This window comes from Antechinus flavipes, chromosome 4 (assembly GCF_016432865.1).
Source record: "Antechinus flavipes isolate AdamAnt ecotype Samford, QLD, Australia chromosome 4, AdamAnt_v2, whole genome shotgun sequence".
NCBI lineage: Eukaryota > Metazoa > Chordata > Mammalia > Dasyuromorphia > Dasyuridae > Antechinus > Antechinus flavipes.
Window position 1 is genome coordinate 451,952,459 of NC_067401.1, and position 24,438 is coordinate 451,976,896.

At 50.1% G+C, this 24,438-nt stretch overlaps 1 protein-coding gene across 1 annotated transcript in view; it reads left to right on the forward strand.

Annotated features, from left to right (window-relative positions):
* The window catches only part of SLC44A5 (solute carrier family 44 member 5), a 244,435-nt gene that overhangs the window by 77,626 nt on the left and 142,371 nt on the right, over positions 1–24,438 (forward strand). The window contains exon 3 of the mRNA XM_051996842.1: positions 23,683–23,731. Coding sequence (XP_051852802.1) covers positions 23,683–23,731 — 49 coding nt within the window. The remainder of the gene's footprint in view (positions 1–23,682; positions 23,732–24,438) is intronic.

Below are 24,438 nucleotides of genomic sequence, written 5' to 3' on the forward strand. Positions count from 1 at the left end.
TCATCAGTCCCTCCAGGGAGCAAACACTATTATGGCTGTTGACTTCCAAAAGATTAGAAAACTTGTTTCTTTGATGTGACTGGAACTTGGGGAACAAGGGAGGAATTCTGGGGTGTTTAAAGGCTGTGAGAGGCTGTTCCTGCTCCTGTTGACTTGACAGACAGATCGTGCCTTGCTTCTACTCATTAAGACATTAATGCTTCATGAAGGCAGGGGATAGATCTCTGCAAAACTCCAAAAGAACAGGAATAAAAATAGTCCCTGAACTGTTTCTAGCTGAACTCTATTGAATAAGCAGATCATGTTTTTGATGATTATTTTAATTTTGGGAGTATTTTTCAGGTTCACATTTACATATTACAGTTATTACATATTATACACTAATGTAATTACATTATTTCATTTGATTCTCACAACAACTCAATGAAATAGGTAATAGATGTCTATTTTACAGATGAGGAAACTGAGGCAGAGAGAAATAAAATGACTTGCTTATTGCCACACTGCTAAGTGTCTAAGGTAGGAATCAAGCTAGGGAGTACTTTATATGTTTTTGTATCTCTGGCATGTAGCTCAGTGACTGGTGCTTCAAAATTGCTTGAGCAAGTTCTGATTCTTGGGCTAATGCTAGTGCTGAGTTTGGAGTCAGGGGACTGAGTTTGAAGTCAGAAGGCCTCAGTTTCTTCCCCCTCACAGAGGGGAGGAGATCAGTTGAGCTCTCAGGTTCTTACCCCATTTGGCCCTCAGTGCCTTTCACAGTGTTCTAGTGTCATCGTAAGTATTTATTGGGGGAACGTCCGGGACCAAGATCCTCACCATTTCGCTCTTACCTAAGACTCTTTACTGACTGTCCTGACCCAGCAGATTGGTGATTTCAATTGGTTCTGGTTTTTTCCACCCTGACTTCCACAGTCATTTGACTGGATGATTTATGGACTCCCTGGGCTAGATAGGCTCCAAATCAAAGCATGTCATGTCTGAATCTGCCTCGGGGAGGCAAGTCCTGGGTCAGTGGAAAGAGTGTCAGCCTTTGAGTCAGGGAGACTCCAAAGCTGGCCTCTGTTTGCCTCAAATGTGAAAGGGGAATAAAAATCCAATGAGAGAATCACTGTAAAGTGCTTAGTTAGAGCCTGGCACATAGTAGGTGCTTTACAAGGGCTTTTTCCTTCTCCTCCCCCTGTGTTCTAATTCCTGTTGCCGATGCTGTCAATTTGGCATTTCTGATGGAATCTCTCCAGAGTGGAGGTGAAAGCCAAGCTCTTCCCTAGGGAGGTGAGAGAACGAGTATCTCAATTTACCTTGTTAACTTGCTGAACTGATCCTAGCAAGGTTTTCATCAGAATGTCTGCTGCCACGTGATTGTAACCATGAATGTGGCCTGGGGCCAATGGCGGGTCCTATCTCAGGTCCTTTCCCATCTCTCCTCCACCCAAAGAGGGGTCCCCGATGGTAGGATTTAAAGGTCCTGCCTTAGAAGCCAGCACATGAGACAATCGGCACCATAACACCTATTACCAGTCTTGAGGTAGCCCTTTACAGATGACAAAGTATTTCCCCCTACTATGTCTATGTAGTCTATGAAGTGTGTTGGGTCACTCCAGTCGTGTCCAACTCTTTGTGACCCCATTTGGGGTTTTCTTGACAGAGATACTGGGGGGGGGGGTTTAGCCATTTCCTTCTCCAACTCATTTTACAGATGAGGAAACCGAGGAAGAGAGAAATGACTCGCTTGTGTCCGAGGCTGAATTTGAACTCATTTCCTCTGGATTGCAGGGTCAGTACTCTGCCCATTTGCTGCCCCAGCCCTGTGAAATAGGGACTGCTGTCCAGTATATGTTCCACCTAGGACAGTGATGTGGAAATGGAGCATCCAAGGAACTTGGTGTGACTTATCCCAGGTCTCATTTGCCATCCCAAGAGATTTGTGGTGACCGGCCAGGGTTCTACTGTTGGCTCGCTGTGTCTGAGTTGGAGAAGCCCTTCCCCATTCATGGCCTCAGTTTCCCCCATTGTAAGATCAGGGGCCAAGGACTCTCTAGCAGCCGGTCCCAGTCTACTTTGCCTCTGCCAAAGGCTGGCCCTGACTTTGGGTGGAAAGATATTTTTAGCCTGATTATCCAGATAATTGCCTAGCTTCTCTCCTCCGGTTTACATCCAGAGACACCGTCGCCGAGAATCTGCCTCACTAATTTATTTCAATCCCCTAAATGTCATTTTCTTCAGGAAAGGCTGATTAATGGTCTAGAAATAACTTATATTTATGCTCTTATCACGGGAATCGAGGAGAATTCTTGACAATGTTTTGTAAATCTGTAAAAATAGAAGCCGTGGATGCGAGGGTGGACCAAGGAGGAGGTTCTGATTTGGGGACAGTTGGGAGCCCGAGCGCCTCCTTTGGAGCTATAAATGAGTGCCAGCATTCCCATGGAAAGCACGGATTCCGCTGATCAGTTGGGATAAACGGCAGCTGATTTGCAAAGATCAACATGTGCTGGGACTTGGAAACAAGTTGGCCTAAAAATAATCTGGGTTGTGCTAATGATGAGAAATAATGAGCCAGCCTGACAGACACAGACGGTCTCCTCGGAGTTCTGCTGTGGGTGGGGGAGACAATCTGGCAGTCGGCATTAAGTGCCTACTGTGTGCCATGTATCTCTGCTAGCCATGGGGCTACACGTATGAAGCAGGGAATAATTCCTGGCTGGGCTCTCTCTGACTCCCCTGGCTCTTCCTGACTCCTCCTGAGCACTCTCTGACTCCCCTGACTCCCCCAGATCCTCCTGAGCACTCTGACTCCCCATGACTCCTCTTAAACACTATCTCCCACAACTCCCCTTCCCTCCCCCTAGCTCCTCCTATCCCTTTTTGCCTCCTTTTGTGTGTTGGTGTCTTTCTCCATCAGATTGTAAGGTTTTGGGGGAAGGGAGTGTTTTTTTTTTTTTTTTTTTAACAATTGTTCCCTGTGCTCAGCTGGTTCCTGGCACAGAGAAGGCACTTAATAAATTTCTGGACAGCTAGATGGAGCAGCTCCTAGAGCATACACACTCTTGGACTGAGTCAGGAAGACCTGAATTCAAATACAACTTCAGGCAGTTATCAGCTGTGTGATGCTAGGCTAGTCACTTATCCCTTTCTGCCTCAGTTTCCTCCTCTGTGTGATGAGCTGGAGAAGGAAAGAGCCAACCCCTCCAGTAACATTGCCAAAGATACCCCCGATGGAGTAGAAAGAATGGGACACGACTGAACAACAGCTAGAACAATGACAGTGACTGCTCCTGTTTGTGCAGGATGATGGTCAGAGGGTCGGAGAGACCCTTTGGGGTCTTCTTGGCAAAGATCCTGGAGGAGTGTGTCATTGCCTTCTCTGGCTCATTTGGCAGATGTGGAAAGTGAGGTAAACACCAGCCAGCGGCCCCCTGATGGACCACCCAGCCAGGATCCCTCTACTGAAACGGACCGGGCTGCTGCCACCCGTGCCCTCTAGATGTGGCAAGTGCCCCTCCTCCTCTGCAGGTGCTCAGGCTCCTCCCCAGCGGCTGCTCGGCTGGCAAGAGCCGGGGGTGAGTTTGGAGAGCAGGGAGACCGGAGCAGAGAAAACCGGGCCGGATCTGTGACCTGGATCTCACCGACCCCGGCTGCCAGCTGAAATCCATGACCAGAAAAGGGAAATATGGCGCCCATTTGGAGGCAAGGGGTGGGTTGGTTTGTGAGCGCTTGGTCCCCGCTTAGTGCCCATGGTTTCTCTAGTTCCGGAGGGCTGGCCTGCTTCCAGTTCACTTAATGGTTTCAACTTCTGGACAAATAATGCTGAAAACTCCGGGGAAGAAAAATGGCATCTTTAAGCATCAGGAGAGGAAGCTGCCAGTGGTGTGGACATGAAGCCGGTGGGAGCAGGGCAAGAATCCGATGCCTCCCTGCATAGATGGGTGACCCTCACTCTTTTGTGCTTATTTATTTGGGGTTCCTGGCCCGCCTCTTCCCAGAAGCCCCAGGGGTGCTGGCCTTAATTGACAAATCTGTCCAGTATTAACTCAGAGGATCTGTGCTTTCCGAATGAGCTCCTGTGCACTTTTTTTGGTGGGGGAGAAGCTGCAGGGATTCATGGACCCAGGAGTCATTGGTTTGCTTATTGTTGCCCGAAAAGAGCCCAAGGGAAGCTTGGAGGACTTGGAGGCAGCTTTGTGGGTGACCGTAACCATAGCACACCTTGGGGTGAGCCGAGGGCCTGGTCTCTGGCAGCATGTTCCCATTATTCCGGATTGTCAGAGTCTGGGGGCACCTTCCTTTCCGACGCTCAGGCCCCCAAGCAAGCTCTGGCTGGCCGTTGCTGTAACAGCCATCCTTTGTGGTCCGGATGATCTCACCCTCTGGCAAAGGGTATTGATCTGAGCAGCCCCAGGTGTTCACTGAAGGACTTGTAATTTTCACATTAATCAATAACGGTTTATGTTTGCTGGCTCCCCCTCCCAGAGCCCCCCATCACTCACAGGCTCACAGTCCCTGCTTCTTGGAATGGCTCAGTGACCTGAAGCAGGGGCTGCCCTTTCCTGCAGTGCTCACTCTGGTTCTGTCCCTGCTGCCAGAAAGCAACTTGGAGACCTTCCCACAGGCCCCCTTGTCGGCCATGGGAACTGCTACTAATGGGTCCATTTCTGTCTCACTGGTGGTGTTTATGTATATAAATGTACATGTGTATATAAAACGCCCCAGCATGTTAGTACCTCTTCCCTAGGAGGAAGGACTTCCATTCTCCCGCTGCAATGATTAAACTTCTGTTTGATCCCCGAGGATCCTGGCTCTGGGGATGGAGAAGCGCGTTTAGGGCTAATGGGGATGGACCTCCTGGAGCAGGGCTGCTTGGGCCGGACCTGGAGAGATTCCAGGAGGAAGAGGAAAGGAGGAAGATCCTCCAGCAAAGGCAGCTCACCTCCATCTGCCTGGTGCCGCGCCCGGTGGGAGCATCAAGAGGGCTCCTTAAAAGGGGAACTACTTCCTTCAGCTTCCAAGTGCGGGGAAAGTGGCTCTCCCCGGTCTGACTGGGGGCCTTGCGGGGCAGCAGGGCTGGTGTTTCACATCGCCACGGAGAAGGTTTTAGAGAGAATTGTGGCCCAGGAGGAGATTGCTCAGGTAATGGTCCTGTACACCATAAAGGCCTCGTAGAGAGAGAAAGAGCTTCACAAGCAGGAAGATCCGGGGTTCTGGTCTTGTCCCTGACGAGCTGGTCAGTGACCCGGACACTTCTCTAGCTGGGATGTTTGCAGAGAGCCCTGTGCCCTGACCCGGGAGAGACAACTTTCATTTTGAAAGTCCCTCTGCAGGAGGGAATAAAGGGGAGCCATGGTGCTTAAAAAATTGTCAAGCCTTGTTTTGCTTTTCCCCTCATTCTCTCTCTTTGGAAAAAGAAAACCATTGTAAGAAATCTGCGTAATCAAGCAAAACAAATCCCTGTTTTGGAGGAGTTTGCCTTCTTCTCCCTTTTGTTTTCACTTCTCTGTCAGGAATCGGGAAGCCGTCTTCTTCCTCTTTCTAGGGGTCAATTCTCATCACGTTGAGCAGTTTCAGAATTGCTGCAGTATAAAATTCTCCTGGTTCTGCTCGGGTCATTCCGCTGATGCCGAGTCTGGGGCGTCCCATCTTGGGAGATTTCTCTGAAATTCGTCCTTTCTCAGAGCCAGCAAGGACCTATCACGTCCGTCCACCCTGAATTGTCCAGTCACTGTCCAGGTGATGGAGACGGGGGCGGGGATGCCATTAGCCATCCCAAAGGCTTGGCCACATCTAGACTGTGAAAGAGAGGGAGGCCGCCCTGTGTGGGAAGACCTTGGCCAGGGACATGCTGCTTTCTGGCCATGAACTTGACAATGTCTCCTCCCTTCCATCCTCAGGTGCACCAAAGCATAGGAAACTAATGGCATTTTCAATGGAAAACAGCAGTTCATTAGGATTGGTTAATAAGTTCCTGGCAACATTTCAGCTCCCCGAGGAGGGGAGTGTATCTCCGTGAGCTCAGCAAGGCCGGCCCCACGCTCCTTAATTGGGCCACTCCTTACTATAAATTTGCTTTGACAGCCGGTAAACAGATAAACGTGTCACGGGAGCAAAGAGCCCGGAATCGGGAGCCATTTTCAGGGGAGTCGGGGCAAAGGGAGCCGGCCCTGATGGCACCACAGACAGCGACCTCCTCTCCCTCCTTATTCTCTCCACACTGGAAACGAGAAGGAGGTTTCGTTTCCAGAACCCGAGACCATGGTGGTAGGAAGGGATGATCAGTGATGAGAAATGACGTCTTGGAAATTATGCTTTGGGATGGTGGGGGCTGGGGGAGTATTAAATGGCCAAGGACCCAATAAGGTTCAAAGTCACTGCCTCAATTTCTTGTTGTTCAATCAATAGTTCCTTTGCTTGCAACAGCTGAGTGGGCAATCACTCCACGGGACCTGTAGACTGTGTCTAATGTAATTCAGAGACTCTGCCTGCCGCGGTTCACTGCAGAGGGTTGCCCTGACTCCTCATCTGCCTACCTGGGGTGGCCTGGTGGGTGAGCAGCCGGATCCCGAAGGGCCCCGGGCAGGGGCAGGGGCAGGGGCTCTCTCTGAGTTCCAGGTCTGTCGGGACCAGCCAAGCTACTCCCCCCCCCAAAAAAAAAGTCATCACTTGTAATTGTTCCGAAAAGGGCTTCTGAGAAAATGAGGGCGGCTGCAGGGACAGGGTCCTCCCACAAGAAGCGCTTAATTAAGGGCTTGCAAGCGATGTCGGTGAGCGAGGAAGCTGGAGAACAGCTTGGGTCGAGCGCGTTTTTGGAGTGGAACAAATGGGTAAAGGATCCATTCTTTGGGTAATTAGACCATGAAGGGAGGGGAGAAAGGTTCTGTTGGGGAGTGGGCTGGGAGTACAGGAGGAGTTAGGATCAGTTCTGGTGCCAGAATTCAAAGTCCCGCCTTCTTCAAGTCCATCCAGCCCCTCCCCTCCATTATACAGAAGGGGAAACTGAGGCTCTCATGCTCCAGAACCACGCTGGTTCTCCTTTGGAGCATGTCCCCCGGTTTCTCGGTGTCGTGCCTTTGTTTACTTTGTCAATCCCACTCCTCACCCACGGGGTCCCGATTTTGTGGCTGCCTCTGAACATCCTTGCTGCTCCAGGGCCCAGATGAAAGTCTGCCTCCTTCCAAAAGCTCCTGCTCATCTTCCTCCTGAGGAGATCTCCCATAAGCCCACCACATCACCTGTCTTAGATGCTTCCTCATCAGCATTTTTGTCCAGCAAATCTGGGCTTCCCGAGTGACTGGATACACAAGGAAGGAAGTGTTCATGTATGGAGACCAGAAGATCTTGAGAGGAAAAGGCCAAATGCACAAAATGAGGGCCTGAAGACCAGCTTGGGGGCTCCCCCTGACCCCCAGGACCCAGAGCACTCTCCCCTCAGGCTTCTAGCCCCTTCCAGGCCTGGACAGCCACATCCTTCCCCCCATTCCAGCCCCCCACTCCCCTGATGTCGGGGGACACTTATTCGGATCACTGTGAGGAGAGAGTAAGACTTGGCTCCCAGTGAAGCGTGAGACGGTCTGGGGGGAATGAGAGGGGACGCTTAGCCAAGATCCAGTCCAACCCCTGGGACGTTGGCCGGAAGATGGGAGAGGCAGGATCGGGTGTGAGGAATTACAACAGCCGGTAGGAACGGGAGCAACACAGAGCAAATCTGGAGCACCAGGTGGTGAAAAGCCTCCGTCATCAGCAGAAGGGTCAGTATTTGAGCCCCGTTTGGGAGCCACCTCCATTTGCTGTCTTATAATGTTAGTTCCAGGAATTAATCTTTTTAATAAATGAATGTATTTAATAATAATTAAATTTGAAAAGTAGAAAATGTCACAGTACACAACATTTTCTGAAGCAAAAGGTCTCATAGAAGGAACAAGGACTTTTGTGGAGCTCGAACATCTAGTTTTGGCTCTGTCTGTACGACCCTGGGCTTGTCACTGCTCCTTGTGCTTCAGTTTCCTCCTCTGTATAAAGCAGGGATTGAAGCTGATGTCCTCTCAGCTTCTTTCTAGTTTTAAATCTCTGAAAAAGAGATGGCTCACGCTTTCAGTATTCACCCATCCCCTCATCATTCTCTCGTTCATCTCTTTAAAAAGCTCTGCTGGGCGTCTTGCATCATTTAATCTCTATGTAGATACACAAAACACAGAAGTTCCCCTTTCCAGATACATCATTTTGCACTTCTTTGACTGCCCTCCCAGCCTGGAGGTGCCTGCTCCTGCTTTCTACCTCTCTTTGCTGGTTGTTTCCCCCATTAGATTATAAGCCTCTTGGGGACAAAAGGGGGCTGTCTTTCTCCTTCTCTTTGTAGCTATATTACTTAGCACAGTGCCCGGTACCAGCGCAGAGTAGGTGCTTAACAAATGTTTATTTTTGTTGAAAAGGTACCTTGTATATGCAGATGAGATGCTTCCGTTTTACATATGTATTTATAATACATAACCATATGTTTGGAGGAGCAAACGAGAGCCTATTTGTAAAAAGGGCTTAACACAGTGTCTGGCACATAGTAGGTGCTATGTAAGTGTTTATGCCTTTCTCCCAACCGACAGCGACTCCAGAATAACATCTAAGCAGAAATGTGCTCGCGGGGTCCAGATGGTGAGCATTAACGCTGAGATGAATTCATCTAAAAAATAGGTCTTGTAGCAACAGTTCACAAGTGACATTTGAGTTGTGCATGATTGACTTATTCAGATTTCATCAGGAACAAAGAAATTAGCATTCCTCTTCCCTCCCCCCTCCCAGCCCAATACCTGGCATAAAAGATTGATCATTTAAATCTGTCTGGAAGGAATATATTACGAAAAAGGAGCTGGTGGGTTTTTTTATTTTTTTTTTTATCAATTTACATTGTGTTTGGAAAAATCGTATAAAGCAGCTATCACCAGTTGATTTTCTCTTGGGTCAGAAATGCCTATGAAGGCGAGTGGGGGGGAGGTCTTCATGGTTCTGGCCATCGAATAGTCCAGAGGCTGGGATCCCCTTGGGATGAAATCCTTCTCTTTGTTTTGTTTGTTTGTTTGTTTTTAGATTGTTAATCATATTCCCAAAGAAAGGAAACAAAGGAACAAAAACCTTCCCCAAATAACAGAAGAGTCTCCCCTTCTGTCCTTGACCTTCCATTGTTTAAAATCCAGTATATGGGTTGCTCTGTGAGTTTGACCCCCTTCCTTTTCTCATTATTTCACATTTTCCCTTCTTCATGATCATATTTGTAACTGTTCTCGCTCCTTCCATGCTTAGCACACTGTAGGTGCTTAATCAATGCTCATTGAGTTCGTTTTTAAATAGTTCGTTATTACAGGTGAAACAGCTACATATTTGCACCAATAGATCTTTCTTCCCTTTTAAACTCTGTCTTTTGAGTACATTCCTGGTAATAGGATCAGAAGGTCAGAAGGAATAATGAGTTTTATAATCCTCTGCAAAATGATTTTAATTGATTTACATTTTTCCCAGCAATGCAAGCATACCTGTTTTCCCAAACCTTGCCACCATTGAGTTTTAGCATTTATTCATATACGTATATATAATATATATACACACACACACACAAATATAGATAGCTTATTTCACAATCTGAGGTGATTCCTTAATATGAATTTAATTTGCATTTCTTTAATAACTAGAAAAATCCATGTTATCATTTGCAGTTTGTCTTCTTGCTTTGGGACAATGTCTGTTCTTGGTCATTTATTCATTGGAGTCTCATTTATTTGTTTCAGTTTTTCATAGGTTTCATTCATCAGATTTTTTCCACATTTATTTAATACAAAAACATGTTCCCAAGTTAATACTTTGTTGTATAAGTTTTAAAAATTAATATATTTGAATCCATCTACTTCGTCCCCAGCAATTTCTTCCATTTGTTTAATTGATTTTTAAAAAATTAATGTATCCATGCTTTGTAGTCAAGATGTATTTATTATTCCTTCTAATCCTTTCATGTTTTGTTTTTAATACTTAACTTATTGATCCTTTTGGAATTTATTATCATGGAGGGCATGGCATGAGTTATGACTCTAAACTAAGTTTTCACCATATTGTCTCCAATTTTCCCAATAATTTTCATTAAATAATAATTTTATTCTCTGACAGTTTAATTTATCAAATGCTATTTTTTTGTGTGTTTCTGGGATTTTTATTTTATTATATTGATCTCACCTCCCTTTCTCTTTTTTCTATTTTCTTTTCTTTCCCTCTCTTCTTTCCCTTTTTCTCTTCCTCTTCATCTTCCTTCATTTCCTCCTTTTCTCCTTTCATGTCCTTTTAAAAATTTTCTCTTAATATTCTTTTACATTTGTTTTCCCCTAAGGATTTCATGATGATTTTTATTCGATTTTTATCAAGCAACTCACTGGAATCATAATTGCTTTTACATTAAATCTTTAGATGAATGTAGAAAGTAATTTTTTTAAACAATCACCTCCAAGTCCCTCCCATTGTGCAGGGCCGAATCCTTTAATCAGTTATTTCTGGCCAGGCCATCTGTTTACAAATTCCCTTGAAGAGTTAATGCTGGCAACACATTTGACAGTTGACTGTGTATGTTTGGTACCATGAAATGGTATTTCTCTTTTCATCCACTTTTCTTTTAATGTCATATTTAGGGATTTTTTGCTAGCAGTTCTGGGGAATATGGATACTTGGGGGTTCTCTTACCTAGCTACTGTTTACTTTCTCAAGGTAATTTATCTCAATTAAAAATTTTCAGCTGACTTCCTTGGATTGTCAGCTACAGAGCTACTTTCTCCTCCCCTTTTTGTTACTAATTCTTTCTGAAGTTTCTCCTTCATGCTTTATTATCAGCGTAGCCCAGTTCTCCATATTTAGAAACAATTTCTACCAGCCAATCGCCTGCCGGTTTCTTCTGGAGGCAGTTTGGGCCGGTGGTTCGAGGCTTGATTCTGGAGTCTGAGACCCCACCTGTGGACGTTGCCACGAACACCTCGAAGTCTCACCCCCCTGAGACCGCCCCTGCAAGGCAGGATGCAGCATTTTCTGCATGACGTTACCTGCTGAATCTCAGAGACCAGTCTGCCCACTGGAGAGGCGAGGAGGGCACCGACCCCGTCACAGCGGATGGAGTTTGGGAGGAGAACCTTCCCAAGGTCACAGAGAATCCTTTCTGGGAAAGGACACAGAAATCCGGTCTGGGCCGGGTTTGGGCTCACAGCCCCATAGCCACCACCGCCAGACCCGTCAGTGAGGGACAGCTGCTCCAGACTAAAAACAGAAAGACATCCCAGAGAGGGGTCCTCCTAGTCTGCTCCCTTATGGGCGTCTTCCTTTTCTCTCCTCCTCTTCTCTCTGTCTCTCTTCCTGCTAGTGCTCCTTGGCTTCTTGCCTGTTTTTTATGCTGGTCCTTTCCCTGGTCACTCTCTAGGATAGACATTTTCTTGTGTCCCCATCATAGGGCGGACCCTCAGAGTCTCCCTGATCCATCCTCCTCCAGCAGTGATCTCCTCACCACTCGTCTTCCTTGTCTGCATTTTCTTGCCTCTGGTTCCCAGTTAAGCTAGTGTTGAGCCAATGAAGCCATTCAGTGATGATGGGCCGTTAGGAGCGAGCCACTGGACCCGGGTCCTTTCCCAGGCCATGGCCAGCGGGGAAGGTCTCCAGACCTCTTCCCTTGGGGCGTCGCCTCCCACTTGTGCCCACAAATGGAGAAGTCCCCAACTCATCCCCAGGAGACATGAGGGCATGAGGATTGAAGCTGACTGTCTTGAGGACCCCCCCTCCCAACCCTGGCCATGCAGTCCATTGCAAAGGGCTCCTCTTCTCCATAGGCTCAGCAGAGTGGGTCCAGCTGCAGAACATGGGAGCACATCCAAGGCTCCCTGCCCTTCCACCCCAGCTTTCCCAGGAATGTAGTCCCTGTGGCCCCGGGAGGAAAAGTCACAAAGTCCCTCTGTAAGTGTCCCGGCCATCCCTTGGAACTTCTATTTCTACCCCCCGTGCTCAGCTAGGGCAGCACAAGAAAGCTGTGAAGGATTGTGCTGACATGTGTCCATTTGTCTGTCTGTTGTCTCTCTGTCCATGCATCTGGGCATGTGAGTATCCCTCCACCATCCCACCACCGGGAGTTCTCTTGGGCCGTCACCTGCGCCTGGAACGTCCCTGCTTCTTTTCACCCCTGGCTTCCCCAGTCCCTCTGTTGGGAGCCTTCCTTTAATACCAGTGTCTTCCCTCTCTCGGTTCTCTCGGATTCATCATTTTCCCGTAGTGTTTGCTCCCTTAGACTGTAAGCTCCCTGAGCTTTTTTGCCTCTTTGTGTGGCCCCAGCACTAAGCCCAGTGCCTGGCACACAGGAGGTGATTAATAAATGCTTCTTGACTGAGTTGATAGGAGGAGCAGAGATCCAGAGCTTAAAGGGACCTTAAAGGTCATCTAGTTCCCACCTCCCCCCATCTCATATTTGCAGTTGGAGAAATTGAGTCCAGGGAAGTAAGGTCCCAGTTATAGGAAGGGACAGAGCTGAGATTTGAACTCAGATCCTTTGTCTCCAAATACTTTTTTCCACTGCTCCATTTGGCTAATTGGAAAATCCACCGTCCTTAAAGACTTCAAAGGGAAATCTGAGAGCCGAGGGGCCTTTTATTCCATTTGAGTGGCTGTGGATTGGCGTTTGGAGAGAGGGAGGAGGGGCAGACCCCATAAAATTTGTGGTGTTTGTCTATGGAGAAATTCAATACAATTAAAAACTCATTATTTCTTATGAGCCTCCCCCTCCCGTTGGGCTCCCTTCCTAATGCGCTCCTCTCTCAGGCGGGCGGCTCGCTTGTCTCAGAGAGCCTGCTGGCCCGGGTGACCCCGTCCCGCCTCGGACAGTAACCTCAGTGGGCAGGTCTCTGGGACTGGCTCTCACCGGGTTAAGATGGGTCGGTAATGCTGATGGCCAGCAGGGCCACAAAGCGCTTCCCTTAGGTCTGCCCCTCCGACAAGCCTGCGAGGCAGATGCTGCCATTATCCCCGTCAGAGGAAGATGCTGCCATTATCCCCGTCAGGGGAAGATGCTGCCGTTATCCCCGTCAGGGGAAGATGCTGCCGTTATCCCCGTCAGGGGAAGATGCTGCCGTTATCCCTGTCAGGGGAAGATGCTGCCGTTATCCCCGTCAGGGGAAGATGCTGCCGTTATCCCCGTCAGGGGAAGATGCTGCCGTTATCCCCGTCAGGGGAAGATGCTGCCGTTATCCCCGTCAGGGGAAGATGCTGCCGTTATCTGATGCTGCCGTTATCCCCGTCAGGGGAAGATGCTGCCGTTATCCCCATCAGGGGAAGATGCTGCCGTTATCCCCATTATGCAGATGAGGATGCTGAAGCTGAGGGGTCTGCTGCCTTGTGCAGGGCCCTGAGCCAGGAAATGCCCGAGTCGGAATTTGAACTCGGGTGCCGGGGTCTCCAGGCTCAGCTATTAACTCTGGTGATCCCTTAGATCCAAGGACAGGTGTGGTAACCCCACCCCCAAGCCAGGTAAAATTATTGTTACTAATAATGATGGTGGAAGATTCAGGATGAGGATCCTGAGCCAGGAGACCGAGCCCTCGTCCCAAGGCAGAGCAGAGCTTCTGGAAGCCCCGACCATCATTGCAGTGGTGGTTCCCCTTGGGCGCAACGTGGCGACTACTTTGTGTCCATCAGACTGGAGTAGAGGCTGGGCAGGCCTCTCTTATGGTCCTACTGTGTGCGAGGCCCTCATCTTGGTGCTGGGGACACAAGGGAGAGCGAAAAACAGCCTCTGGCCCCCTGGGTTTGGGTTCTATGAGGAAGGGATTCCTGCATGAAGGAGGAATGTTCTCATCGAGAGCAAAGCCGGCTGGTGCAGTGGATGGAGCACTGGGCCTGGACAGGATGGCGGTTCTTGCCCTGCCTCAGACAAGGCGAGCTGTGTGCTGGCCACATCTCCTGCCCCCTCTGTGACTCAGTTTCCTCATCTGCAAAAGGAGCTCCTTCTGGCTCTGAATCCCTAGTCTAGGATCCCCTGGCCCATTTGTTAAGTGGTTACCACGGCGGCAGGTCTGCTGGCTCCTGATGGCAAGGAGCTTCCTTTCCAGTGGGAAACAAAACGCGAAGCTCTTCTTGCTGGAAAGCGTCACTCAGACACGTGTTAGATAATGGCAAGAGGCAAAGGGTGGCTTCTTGGGGAGGTGGTCCCTTGGCTGCCTCTCATGGACACCTTAGGGGTCACTGCTAGTAAACCTGGGGGACAGCCAGAGACTGGGAGTCGTAGAGAAAGCACCTCCAAGATGGAGGTTCTCCCCTGTTTCTCGGAGCCTGGGCGGTGCTCCGAGGACCCTGTTTCACAGGTGATGGCGGCCGGCTCCTTCAGAGGGAGCCGTGGCTGTCCGGACCTCGGCCCTTCTTAATTGGACAGGATGACTTTTATCCCACCCTGGAGCCTCCCCACTTCATCTGATTGCAGGTCCCGGAGAGCTCCGACGCCTGCACTCCACCGTCTGTCCCGGCCATTAATTTGTTCTGAGTGTCGTGAAATCGAACCTCTGGTGCCCGGGGCAGATTTATGGGCCGTGACGCCAGCCGAGCCCTCAGCTGTTTGATAGTCCTCCCGTCGCCCTGATCGACTCCCTGCTTCATCCCTCTGAGCAACCATTTCAAATCTTCTTCTCTTTCCTCAAGACCAGGACTGGGCCATCATCACCCTGGAGGAGGGTGAGCGCCCAACTAGTCTTCGGCCATTTCTAAAGCACCTCTCTGCCTCCTCCCCTACCCTCCTCTCCTTCCCTTAGACATGGAAGAGAAGACATCTTTCTTCTCCTTCCCTTGGTCACTGAGGAGGAGACATCTCTCTTTTCCTTCCCTTGGTCATGGAAGGGGAGACATCTCTCTTTTCCTTCCCTTGGTCATAGAAGGGGAGACATCTCTCTTCTTCCCTTGGTCATGGAAGAGGAGACATCTCTCTTTTCCTTCCCTTGGACATGGAAGAGGAGACATCTTTCTTTTCCTTCCCTTGGACATGGAAGAGGAGACGTCTTTCTTTTCCTTCCCTTAGACATGGAAGAGAAGACATCTTTCTTCTCCTTCCCTTGGTCACTAAGGAGGAGACATCTCTCTTCTCCTTCCATTGGTCATGGAAGGGGAGACATTTCTCTTCTCCTTCCTTTGGTCATGGAAGAGGAGACATCTCTCTTCTCCTTCCCTTGGTCATGGAAGAGGAGACATCTCTCTTCTCCTTCCCTTGGCCATGGAAGAGGAGACATCTTTCTTTTCCTTCCCTTGGACATGGAAGAGGAGACATCTCTCTTTTCCTTCCCTTGATCATAGAAGGGGAGACATCTCTCTTTTCCTTCCCTTGGTCATGGAAGGGGAGACATCTCTCTTCTTCTCCCCTTGGACATGGAAGAGGAGATATCTTTCTTCTCCTTCCCTTGGACATGGAAGAGGAGACATCTCTCTTTTCCTTCCCTTGGTAATGGAAGGGGAGACAACTCTCTTCTCCTCCCCTTGGACATGGAAGGGGAGACATCTCTCTTCTCCTTCCCTTGGCCATGGAAGAGGAGACATCTTTCTTTTCCTTCCCTTGGACATGGAAGAGGAGACATCTCTCTTTTCCTTCCCTTGATCATAGAAGGGGAGACATCTCTCTTTTCCTTCCCTTGGTCATGGAAGGGGAGACATCTCTCTTCTTCTCCCCTTGGACATGGAAGAGGAGATATCTTTCTTCTCCTTCCCTTGGACATGGAAGAGGAGACATCTCTCTTTTCCTTCCCTTGGTAATGGAAGGGGAGACAACTCTCTTCTCCTCCCCTTGGACATGGAAGGGGAGACATCTCTCTTCTCCTTCCCTTGGACATGGAAGGGGAGACATCTCCCTTCTCCTTCCCTTGATCACTGAGGAGGAAACATCTTTCTCCTCCCTGAGCCCTGGACATCATGCCTTAGGAGATATTCTAGTACATTGTCCATGTTCTCTCCACGCTGTCATTTTCTGGCTTCTTCCATACATCTGTTCTCCAGGGAACTCACCCTCTGCTCTCCTCCATGGCTTTCCTCACCTTTTCCTCTAAGAAAGGAAGAGCTGACGATTCCCCTCCCTGCAGACTTCGTCCCTTGCCTTTGTCCCTCTTACTTTGCTGGAACGGCTCACCAAGCACTTTGGGATGGCCTGTTGGGCCGAGGCAGCGCCCTTCACCGGGCCTTCGTCAGGCTGGGGATCCTGCCTCTGGGACGTTCCCAGCCCCGGCGACCTCCCGGTCTCATTGCCCGTCGTCGTCTCCCTCAGAGTGCGGCAGCAGCTCATCCTGCCTCCCCTCCATCTCTCTGCTAATCCATCCTTCATGCGGCTGACAAATTAATCTTCGTTCAGAGACAGCCCCTTATCGTGGTTCTGCACAGAAATCTTCAGCTCCCGATTCTCCAGCGCAGCTTTCAAACTCCTTCCTTGGCATTTAAGGCCCCCCCAGTCACCTTGACTCACTACTAGGACTTCTAAGGATTGTGGGGGGCCGAGTTCATGGCAGGAAAGCAGGATCCAAAGGGCTCAGTTTGAGGAAGATGGAAGGGGGAGGGGAGCAGAAGAGCCTGGCCCAGCTCAGTTTGACTCAGTGAGTGCGGCTTGATTCAGAGCCCACATTCACGCTGACAGCCAATCTGGGAGGAAATGGCAAATGGCCCCAGAGCCCCGAGTGAGAATCCTCCCTCAGCACCATGAGTACTAGGCTCAAGAGCCAGCGGCTGCTCTCGGTCTCCCTTCCCTGAGAGAAAACCTTTTCAGACTCTCTTTTCCCTGCGCTTGCCATCGGGGGCCTGGTAGTGCCCAGCAGCCACTGCAGCTACACTGGGCGGGTGCTCCCTCTCTGCGGGGGACCGGAACATGGGACTGAGTGACTTCTTGGTCCCCTTGGAGCATCCGTAAGGGAGAGCTTGTGCCGGCCTCCGGTTCCCCAGGGCCAGCGCCTTTCAGTGATTCCCTCAGGCTGATTCTGGAGGCAGAGGGAGGGGAGGTTAACCCAGAGGAGCCTCAGGGAGGGCATCGACTGGAAGGGAGGGAGCACGTGGGATGCAGGGGGGATGTTCAGGGTCAGCAATGGGGGCAAATCTAATTAAGAGGATGTTTAATGGAGGATGAAGGGGCGGTTTTGTGAGAGGACTCAGAAAGTAAACTTGCTAAGCCCCGAATGGAACAGGAATGGCTCACGGGCAGAAGGCAGAGGAGGAAGGGGTAGTGGGGAGGGGGGTGCAGCCAAAGCACTTTTGTTGCCTCCAGGCCTGGTGTGGGCTGACAGAGCCGGCCCCTCCCCCCTCAGAAGCTACTGATGTTGCTGAAAGTTTGTCTGACCACATCAGTAATAGGATTTGCGCTTCAGAAAGGATTTGGACTAGAAGCCTGGGCGTTCTGTGGCTCTCTAGAACACCAAAGTCCGGGGGAAAGGCAAGGCAGCATAAGTGGCCACTCACTCACTCCAGCCATCCAGCAGTCAATAATCATCGGCCAAGGGCCTTCTCCCCCTGCTAGGGGACGGAGGGGGCTCTGCGTTTGCAGGGACGGCCCAAGAGCTGAGCCGTCTTAAAGAGCAAAGGGAAGGAAGGGAGAGAAAACAAAATCCCCCTGGCAGGAGCCAGCGGACCCCGCTGAGGTGGGAACCCAGGCAGCGTTTCCCCCAAGCTAAAAAGGACTTCAGTCCATTCAGAGACCAACAAAAGGGACGGGGCTGGCTAAAGGGCCGGAGGTTGGACAAAGGGCCGGAGGTTGGACATGGGGGGAATGAGAAAAGGCAAACCCCAGGCTCCAGCATCAAGGCCTGGGTCCTAATGGGCAGGGAAGGGCTGTCTTCCTGGCCTGGGTCCTAACGGGCAGGGAAGCGCCATCTTCCAGGCAGTTTTCTTTGGTGCTTTCCTCCTGGGCAAAGCCAGCTGGGGTAGAGGAAGCTTGGTTTGGGAGAGACTTTACCAGGATAAAATTGATCCTAAACCCTGAGGCGAGGAAGTAACAAATGAACCTGCAGGATTTGCTCCTGAGGAACAAGATCCAAGATATCCAGGTCACAGCTCAGCCTTCCACCAGCGCCCAACCAAGAACATCAAATCCAAGCTCTCCTTTCACAGATAGAAAGCTGAGGCAGGGACATGGTCACACGGGGCCAGATTTGAGCCCCAGGCCCAGAGCTCTGCCCACTGGGCCATGTTGAGTCTCCCCGACCTTTCTAAGCCTCAGTTTCCTAATCCACAGGGTTGAGCCGGTGATCTCTAAATTGCCTTCTGGCTCTAAATCCATGATCCCATGAGCCACATTTGAGCACAGCCCTTCCCTCATATAGAACCCTTCTCCTTGGGCCCAGTCTTCTCAGCCCCAAGTTCCTCCAGCCTCATTTCTTTGGGCGTCCCGGTTGACCTTCCCTGGCTCATCCCAGATTATCAGGACCCTGCCTAAGGCGGGTGTTTGGCGCTGGACCCTGCACTGCCCAGGAGACCAGACCAGGGAGATGGCGACAGAAGGGCAGCTCAGCTCCACCCTCCTCCTCCTCCTGCTCTCTGCACTGGTTCTCACAGCCCCAGCTCCCCCTCGAACTCCTTCCACCCCAGCAAATTCAGACTAGCAGACTTCGCTTTCTCCCTAAGATGGGAATTCTCTCCCAGAGTGTTCACGTCAGTGTCCCAGTGCACAACCGAATGCTTGGTGACAATACTGGGGCTGAGAGGACCCCACTGGCTCCTCAGTGTTCCCCACATTTATATTTTGACCCAGAGCAGCCTGAGGGGCTCTTGTCTTGGCCCTAGGCTTGTGGCTCAGCCGTGGTCTGTAAACTCCCAAGCCCTTTGGCAAGCATAGCACCTTTTGCCACAAAGCACAAGGCGAGGGATATTTATTATCCATCTCGGAGGGCCTGGACACAAGGCTACCCCTGAGTATTTGGGCACAGGAACTGTTGCCATTTTGGGGAGCTCCATGCCCCTCTGTCCAGGAGGTCTTGGGAGCCTCTGCTTAAAGTGGGAAAGCTCCGGGCACAGGAGGCTTCAATAAGCTTCAGAAATTCCCTCAAAAAAAAAAAAAAAAAAAAAAGAAACCAGAATTACTCTAAATGGAAGAAATTCAAACTGAGATTGTTTTATATAGATACTTTTAGTTATGTGTCTGCTCTTTTGGAAATGGGTGGTTGGGGGCATCTGTCCTCTGGGGAAAAAAAAGGACAATCCGTCCTTTTCTTTATGTCTCACCCAGGTCACTCAGTAGGTGGCTGGAAGGAAGAAAGAGGGGAGGGCTTGGGATAGGTTCATTTTCCTATTTGTGGACTCCCCCCTCACTGGAGAAGAGCTTTATTTTTAAATTTACACAAATAGTATCTCAGTGGCTCAGAGGCTGCTGGGCCACGGTGCCATTGACATGGAAATCTCCAATTGGGAATTGATGATAGGAGCTAGGAGGCCTGCCATGGCCAGGCTGGAGGACGACTGCCACGGGGAGGACGGTCATGTGTGTCCCGGGTCTTCTGAGGGTGACGTGACTTTGGCGAACTTCCCCGGGTGATCCGCAGATCTGATCCACCACCAGACCTACAATGAGTCGGAAGTACGGGGCAGACTTGAGGGAAATCTAATTTTATATTCCAGAAACAATCATGTAACTGTGTGCCAAACGTATTGCTGTGAAATTCAAAATGACAGGACTAATTTTACAGCCTGCACTCCATTTACATCCTGACTCTAAGTGTTTTTTGTAAATGACATGATGATGTAACCGCTGTGTGAAAAGTCCTATTATGAAAAGTCCCGAAAAAGAGCTCCTCGCCAATGGCTAGCCATTATCGGCTCCGTTTGTTAATGACTGCAGGCGGAGGATAAAGAATTATCCCACACCAACGTCTTCTCTTCTGGGCTCTGGAACTCCCAAAGGTTTTAATTATTCTCTAACATTACGTGCTTTTAATTTTCTTAATGTTTCTGATGCAACATCTGAAAACTCGTTGGAGTAGCAAGGCCATAAGTATTAAGGCAGGGATGACTAAATCTCATCATTGCTCAGGGGATGATTGGAACCAGAAGCAGAGACCTCGGGCCATTCGTTTAAGATATTGTTCCATAAAACCACTAGGACAGTTGCTTCTGTGTTGGAAATTTCTCCTAGAAAATGATAGTTTCATTTTAACGATGAATTTTAATTTGTATTAATTTTGCTGTGAATAATGCATCCAGTGTTCTGCACGTAAAATGCTGGGGTTTGGCGGGGTTTACTGCGGTACACTGGAGGTGCATCTATAACCTGGTACCCTGCTCAGGGTGAGAGCTGCTTAAATAACTATTGAGAGAAGAAAGCTCATTAGTTGATTCTTGACCTGATCCCTGGTTTCTTGAGCCTTAAAACCAAGGCTCTCCCTTTAGTTACAAAGGGGAAATGGAGGAAGAACTACGGAGGGGCGGTATTTTCATAGATCATGTCCCATATATTCATGCAGATCTGAGGGTTCCCAAATGTGGGGGGAAGAGCACAGGACCTGGAGCTGCTGGACTTGGCCATCCCTTACTCATCATACCCTTAATGGGGCTGCAATGGCTGGAGATGGTCCTTGGCTGATTTCTGAGTCTGCCCAGTCTGGGCCAGAGTGCACCCTTCTCAGGGCTGCCCATAGCCAGCGCTTCTGCTTTCCCGGCTTGGCTCTGTGTCTGACCCAGAGGGGGTCTCCCGACGAGAGTGCTGGCCATGGAACTTAGGGAGGCCGGGTAGCCAGGAGTCAGAGAGAGGCCCGGAGAAAACCCCTCAACTTGGGCGGAAATGGGAAGTCTTGTTTGATGGGCGGCAGGAAGATCTGTTACAGAATATGTAACAGAGGTATCTGTGAGGGCTCAGGTTGGACTAGATGGCCCAGGGTAGAGGGCCTTTCATTTCTGAAGCTCTGTGAGCCAAATCCCCATTTTGGAAATGAGGCTGGGGGGCTCAGAGAGGGAACACAGACCTGGGCCACAACAGGTGCTTGTTTGTGCATGACGGGACCTTTGTGAGCAAGTCTCAGGCAGCCCACTAGTAGAAATCTCTGTGAAGCTCAGATCCATCCCCAGCCACCCATTATTAGAAGTTCCACCAGGAAGTTTGATGGTCTCCTCTCTAGTCGACTTCTGAACTTCCCGCTTCTATCCAAAGTCCCTGCTGCCCTTGCAGCTTCTCCCTCTGATTGGCTGCTTCCCCTAGAGCCTCCACTCCTTTCCAGGCTCCAATCCTGACCCACACTTTCTGTACAATGGCCTCACATTGGGCACCCATTTCCTTTCAGCTCCCTTTTTATTTTATTTTTAATTTATGGAACAAAACAAGCATTTTCATAACATAAAACAAGAAGATGATTGCATCTGTAATTACAAATCTATTATGTACAACTTGCAATTCCTTTCAAATACACAACAACATTATCATTTGGATTTCCTTCCCCCTTTATTTTTCTTCTCCTCCCCTCCCTAGAGATGGTTAACATTAAACCCAAATAGGTATGTGTGTATACATAGATATAAATATATGTATATATATAATTATTCTATATAGACTTCTATTTATCAGTTCCTTCTCTAACATGGCCTCTATAGTTTCTCTGAGGATTTATCATAAACAAAACATTTGCTCAGTTGCTCTTAAAACAGCCTCGCTGTCCCATACACGAGCTTTCCTTGGTTCTGCTCATTTCTTTTTCTTCCTCACTCCCTGTAAGCTTTCCCAGGTTTCTCTAAGATCATCACGCCCCTCATTTCTTACAGCGCAGTATTATTCCCCCACAATCGTAACCCACGGCTTGCCCAGCCGTTCCCAATTCTTTTCCCATTAGATGTTGTTTCCTCCCATTAGAACGGAAGCTCTGGGAGAGAAGCTCCGGCCTTCTCTCCGCTTCCATTTGTATTCCCTGCACTTAGTGTCAGGTGTCCAGTAACTGTTTCATAAATGCTTGTGGACTGGACATTTCCATTTTCTTTGTGCATCTGTGACCTCAGTGACAGGGCCCCTCTCCAGTGGTACCGCTCACAGCCCCCAGACCGCCACCCTGCGTCCACGTGATCTGCCGGGCACCTTTCTCCAGACCTCTGGGCGGGACATGAGTGGGGGGATGTCAGTGGGGAGAGTTGATCACGTGAATGACCCACAGCCTGGGTTTTGCACCCAGTCCCCTGGGGCCACTCGTCTCTTCCACGCGCAGTGGTTCCCTCTGCGTGTATGTAAGGGTCGCCCACACGGACTACAAGCTTGCGCCTCTGTTGCCTTTTGGGTGACTCCCCACTTCGAGTCTCTGATTCATTTGTTGTTGATTGGGCACGTGGGAACCTTGAAGACCCCATCTGGGGTTTCTTGGTAAAGATAGCGGAGGGGGTGGCCATTTCCTTCTCCAGAACATTTTTCAGTGAGGAAACTAAGGAAACCTGCGCAGGTCACCCAGCTGGGAAGGATCTGGGGCTGGATTTGAACTCCCGAGCTGACTCGGAAGCTCCAAGGGCTCTTTTTTGCCCTGGGGCGCCCCCCAGCGGCCTCTTGCTCCTAATGTTTCTTAAATCTGGAAGATCTTTTTCCTCCCTAGAAGCTCCCAAGTGCCCCTCCCCCCTCACTTAACCTTAACTTCAGCTGGAGGCGCTTCCTTTGTTCTCTTTTGGGAACTTGAGTGGCAGAATCAAGTCCCAGCCTCAAGATTACAGGCTGAGACTTCCCCGCGTGGCGCTTTCCACTTGGAGCCTCCTTTGAGCCTCCAACTCTTTGGGCTTCGAGTTATATTGTCCCCATTTTATGGAGAGGAGACCTGAAGTGACATTCCTGGCGGTTTGACTTTGTGGGTACCTAGCTGCGTGTGCGGTGCCTCCCCAGGAGGCGACAAGCTTCAGGTTTGCCCCACACACTTGGCACAGCGCCTGGCACAGAGCGGGAGCTCCACGATGGGCGCCGGCCACTTGCTTGGATGGTGGGGACAGTTAGGTGAGGCGTGGGCTGCGGGAGAAGCTTGGCTTCCGAGCCATGGAAGCCGGCTTCAAAGTTGCCATCCTTACCGGCTCTGGGCCCCGACAGATCCCTTCAGTGCTGCCATCCTTATGGCTCTGGGTCCCGACAGATCCCTTCAGTGCTGCCATCCTTATGGCTCTGGGTCCCGATAGATCCCTTCAGTGCTGCCATCCTTATGGCTCTGGGTCCCGACAGATCCCTTCAGTGCTGCCATCCTTACCGGCTCTGGGCCCCGACAGATCCCTTCAGTGCTGCCATCCTTATGGCTCTGGGCCCCGACAGATCCCTTCAGTGCTGCCATCCTTATGGCTCTGGGTCCCGACAGATCCCTTCAGTGCTGCCATCCTTATGGCTCTGGGTCCCGACAGATCCCTTCATCCGCCTCCTTTGCCAACGAAGCGCTTTGAGGAGATTCCAGCCCCGATAGGTCAGACTCAGGAAGGAGGCCAGCCTCCGGGGCGGGGCTGCCTCTGGCTGTGACTCAGGATTCCAACTGTGTCCAGCCTGGATATCACGAAGGCTACTCGGGCTCTTCAGGTGTGCACGTGTATACGGGAGCACTGGCAGGTCCTGCGCTCGGCCACGTTCTCCCGCAGGGAGCCGCTCTCTGGCCAGAACGTCCGTCACATTCGTGGCTTCCTCCTCCCCTCCCTACTCCGCCCCCCCCCCCCCACTTCTTGTTTAGTTAGTTCTGAGTTTACTGATTTGTTCTTTTTTTAATGCAGGGGAACCAAGGACCTATGACCCGGAGTTCAAAGGACCTATTTATAAAAGGTGAGCATTGCTATCCATTCCTTTTTCCCTTCCACGGGGTTCTCAAATTGTCGTGTGTTAGGGACCCTATGGGGGTTCCCTTCGCATAATGGTGCTTTAAATGCATGAGATAAAAGGGGGGAGGGGGCTTCAAGAGAAACCAGCTCCTACTCGGAAGATCCAGGCGCCTCCGCCCAGCTTTCTGACTCCTGAGCCCGTGTGTGAGTGTGTGTGTGTGTGTGTGTGTGTGTGTGTGTGTGTGTGTGTCTGTATGCGAGCCTGTGTATGTGTGTACATGTGTGAAAGCGAGTGTGCATGTGTGTGAGCCTGTGTGTCTTTTTTCGCACCCACTTCCGTGAAAGCAGAGTCATTTGGATTGCTCAGGGAGCAATAGCTCTGGTTATTTACGGCTTACAGAAAGTACCCAGAGGTCCGAGGTTCCAGGACCTGGCTGGAGGCTGGAGGAGGCTCAAAAAATGAGCTTCATGAGGCTGACCCACCTTGCGGAGCGTGTGCTCATCTATGGGTCCCTCTCCCCAAGTCCTATTGCCATGACAACCCTGGCTTCCCGGTCCAGGAGCAGAAGCAAATCCCCTGCTTAAAGACTCCCCTTCATCACCACCCTCAGCGCTATGATGCCCTGGTAAAGAGGCTAGCCCTCTGTCTCTGTCTTTCTTTCTGTGCCTCTCTATCTCTTCTCTGTCTCTCTTTCTCTGTGTCTCTGTCTT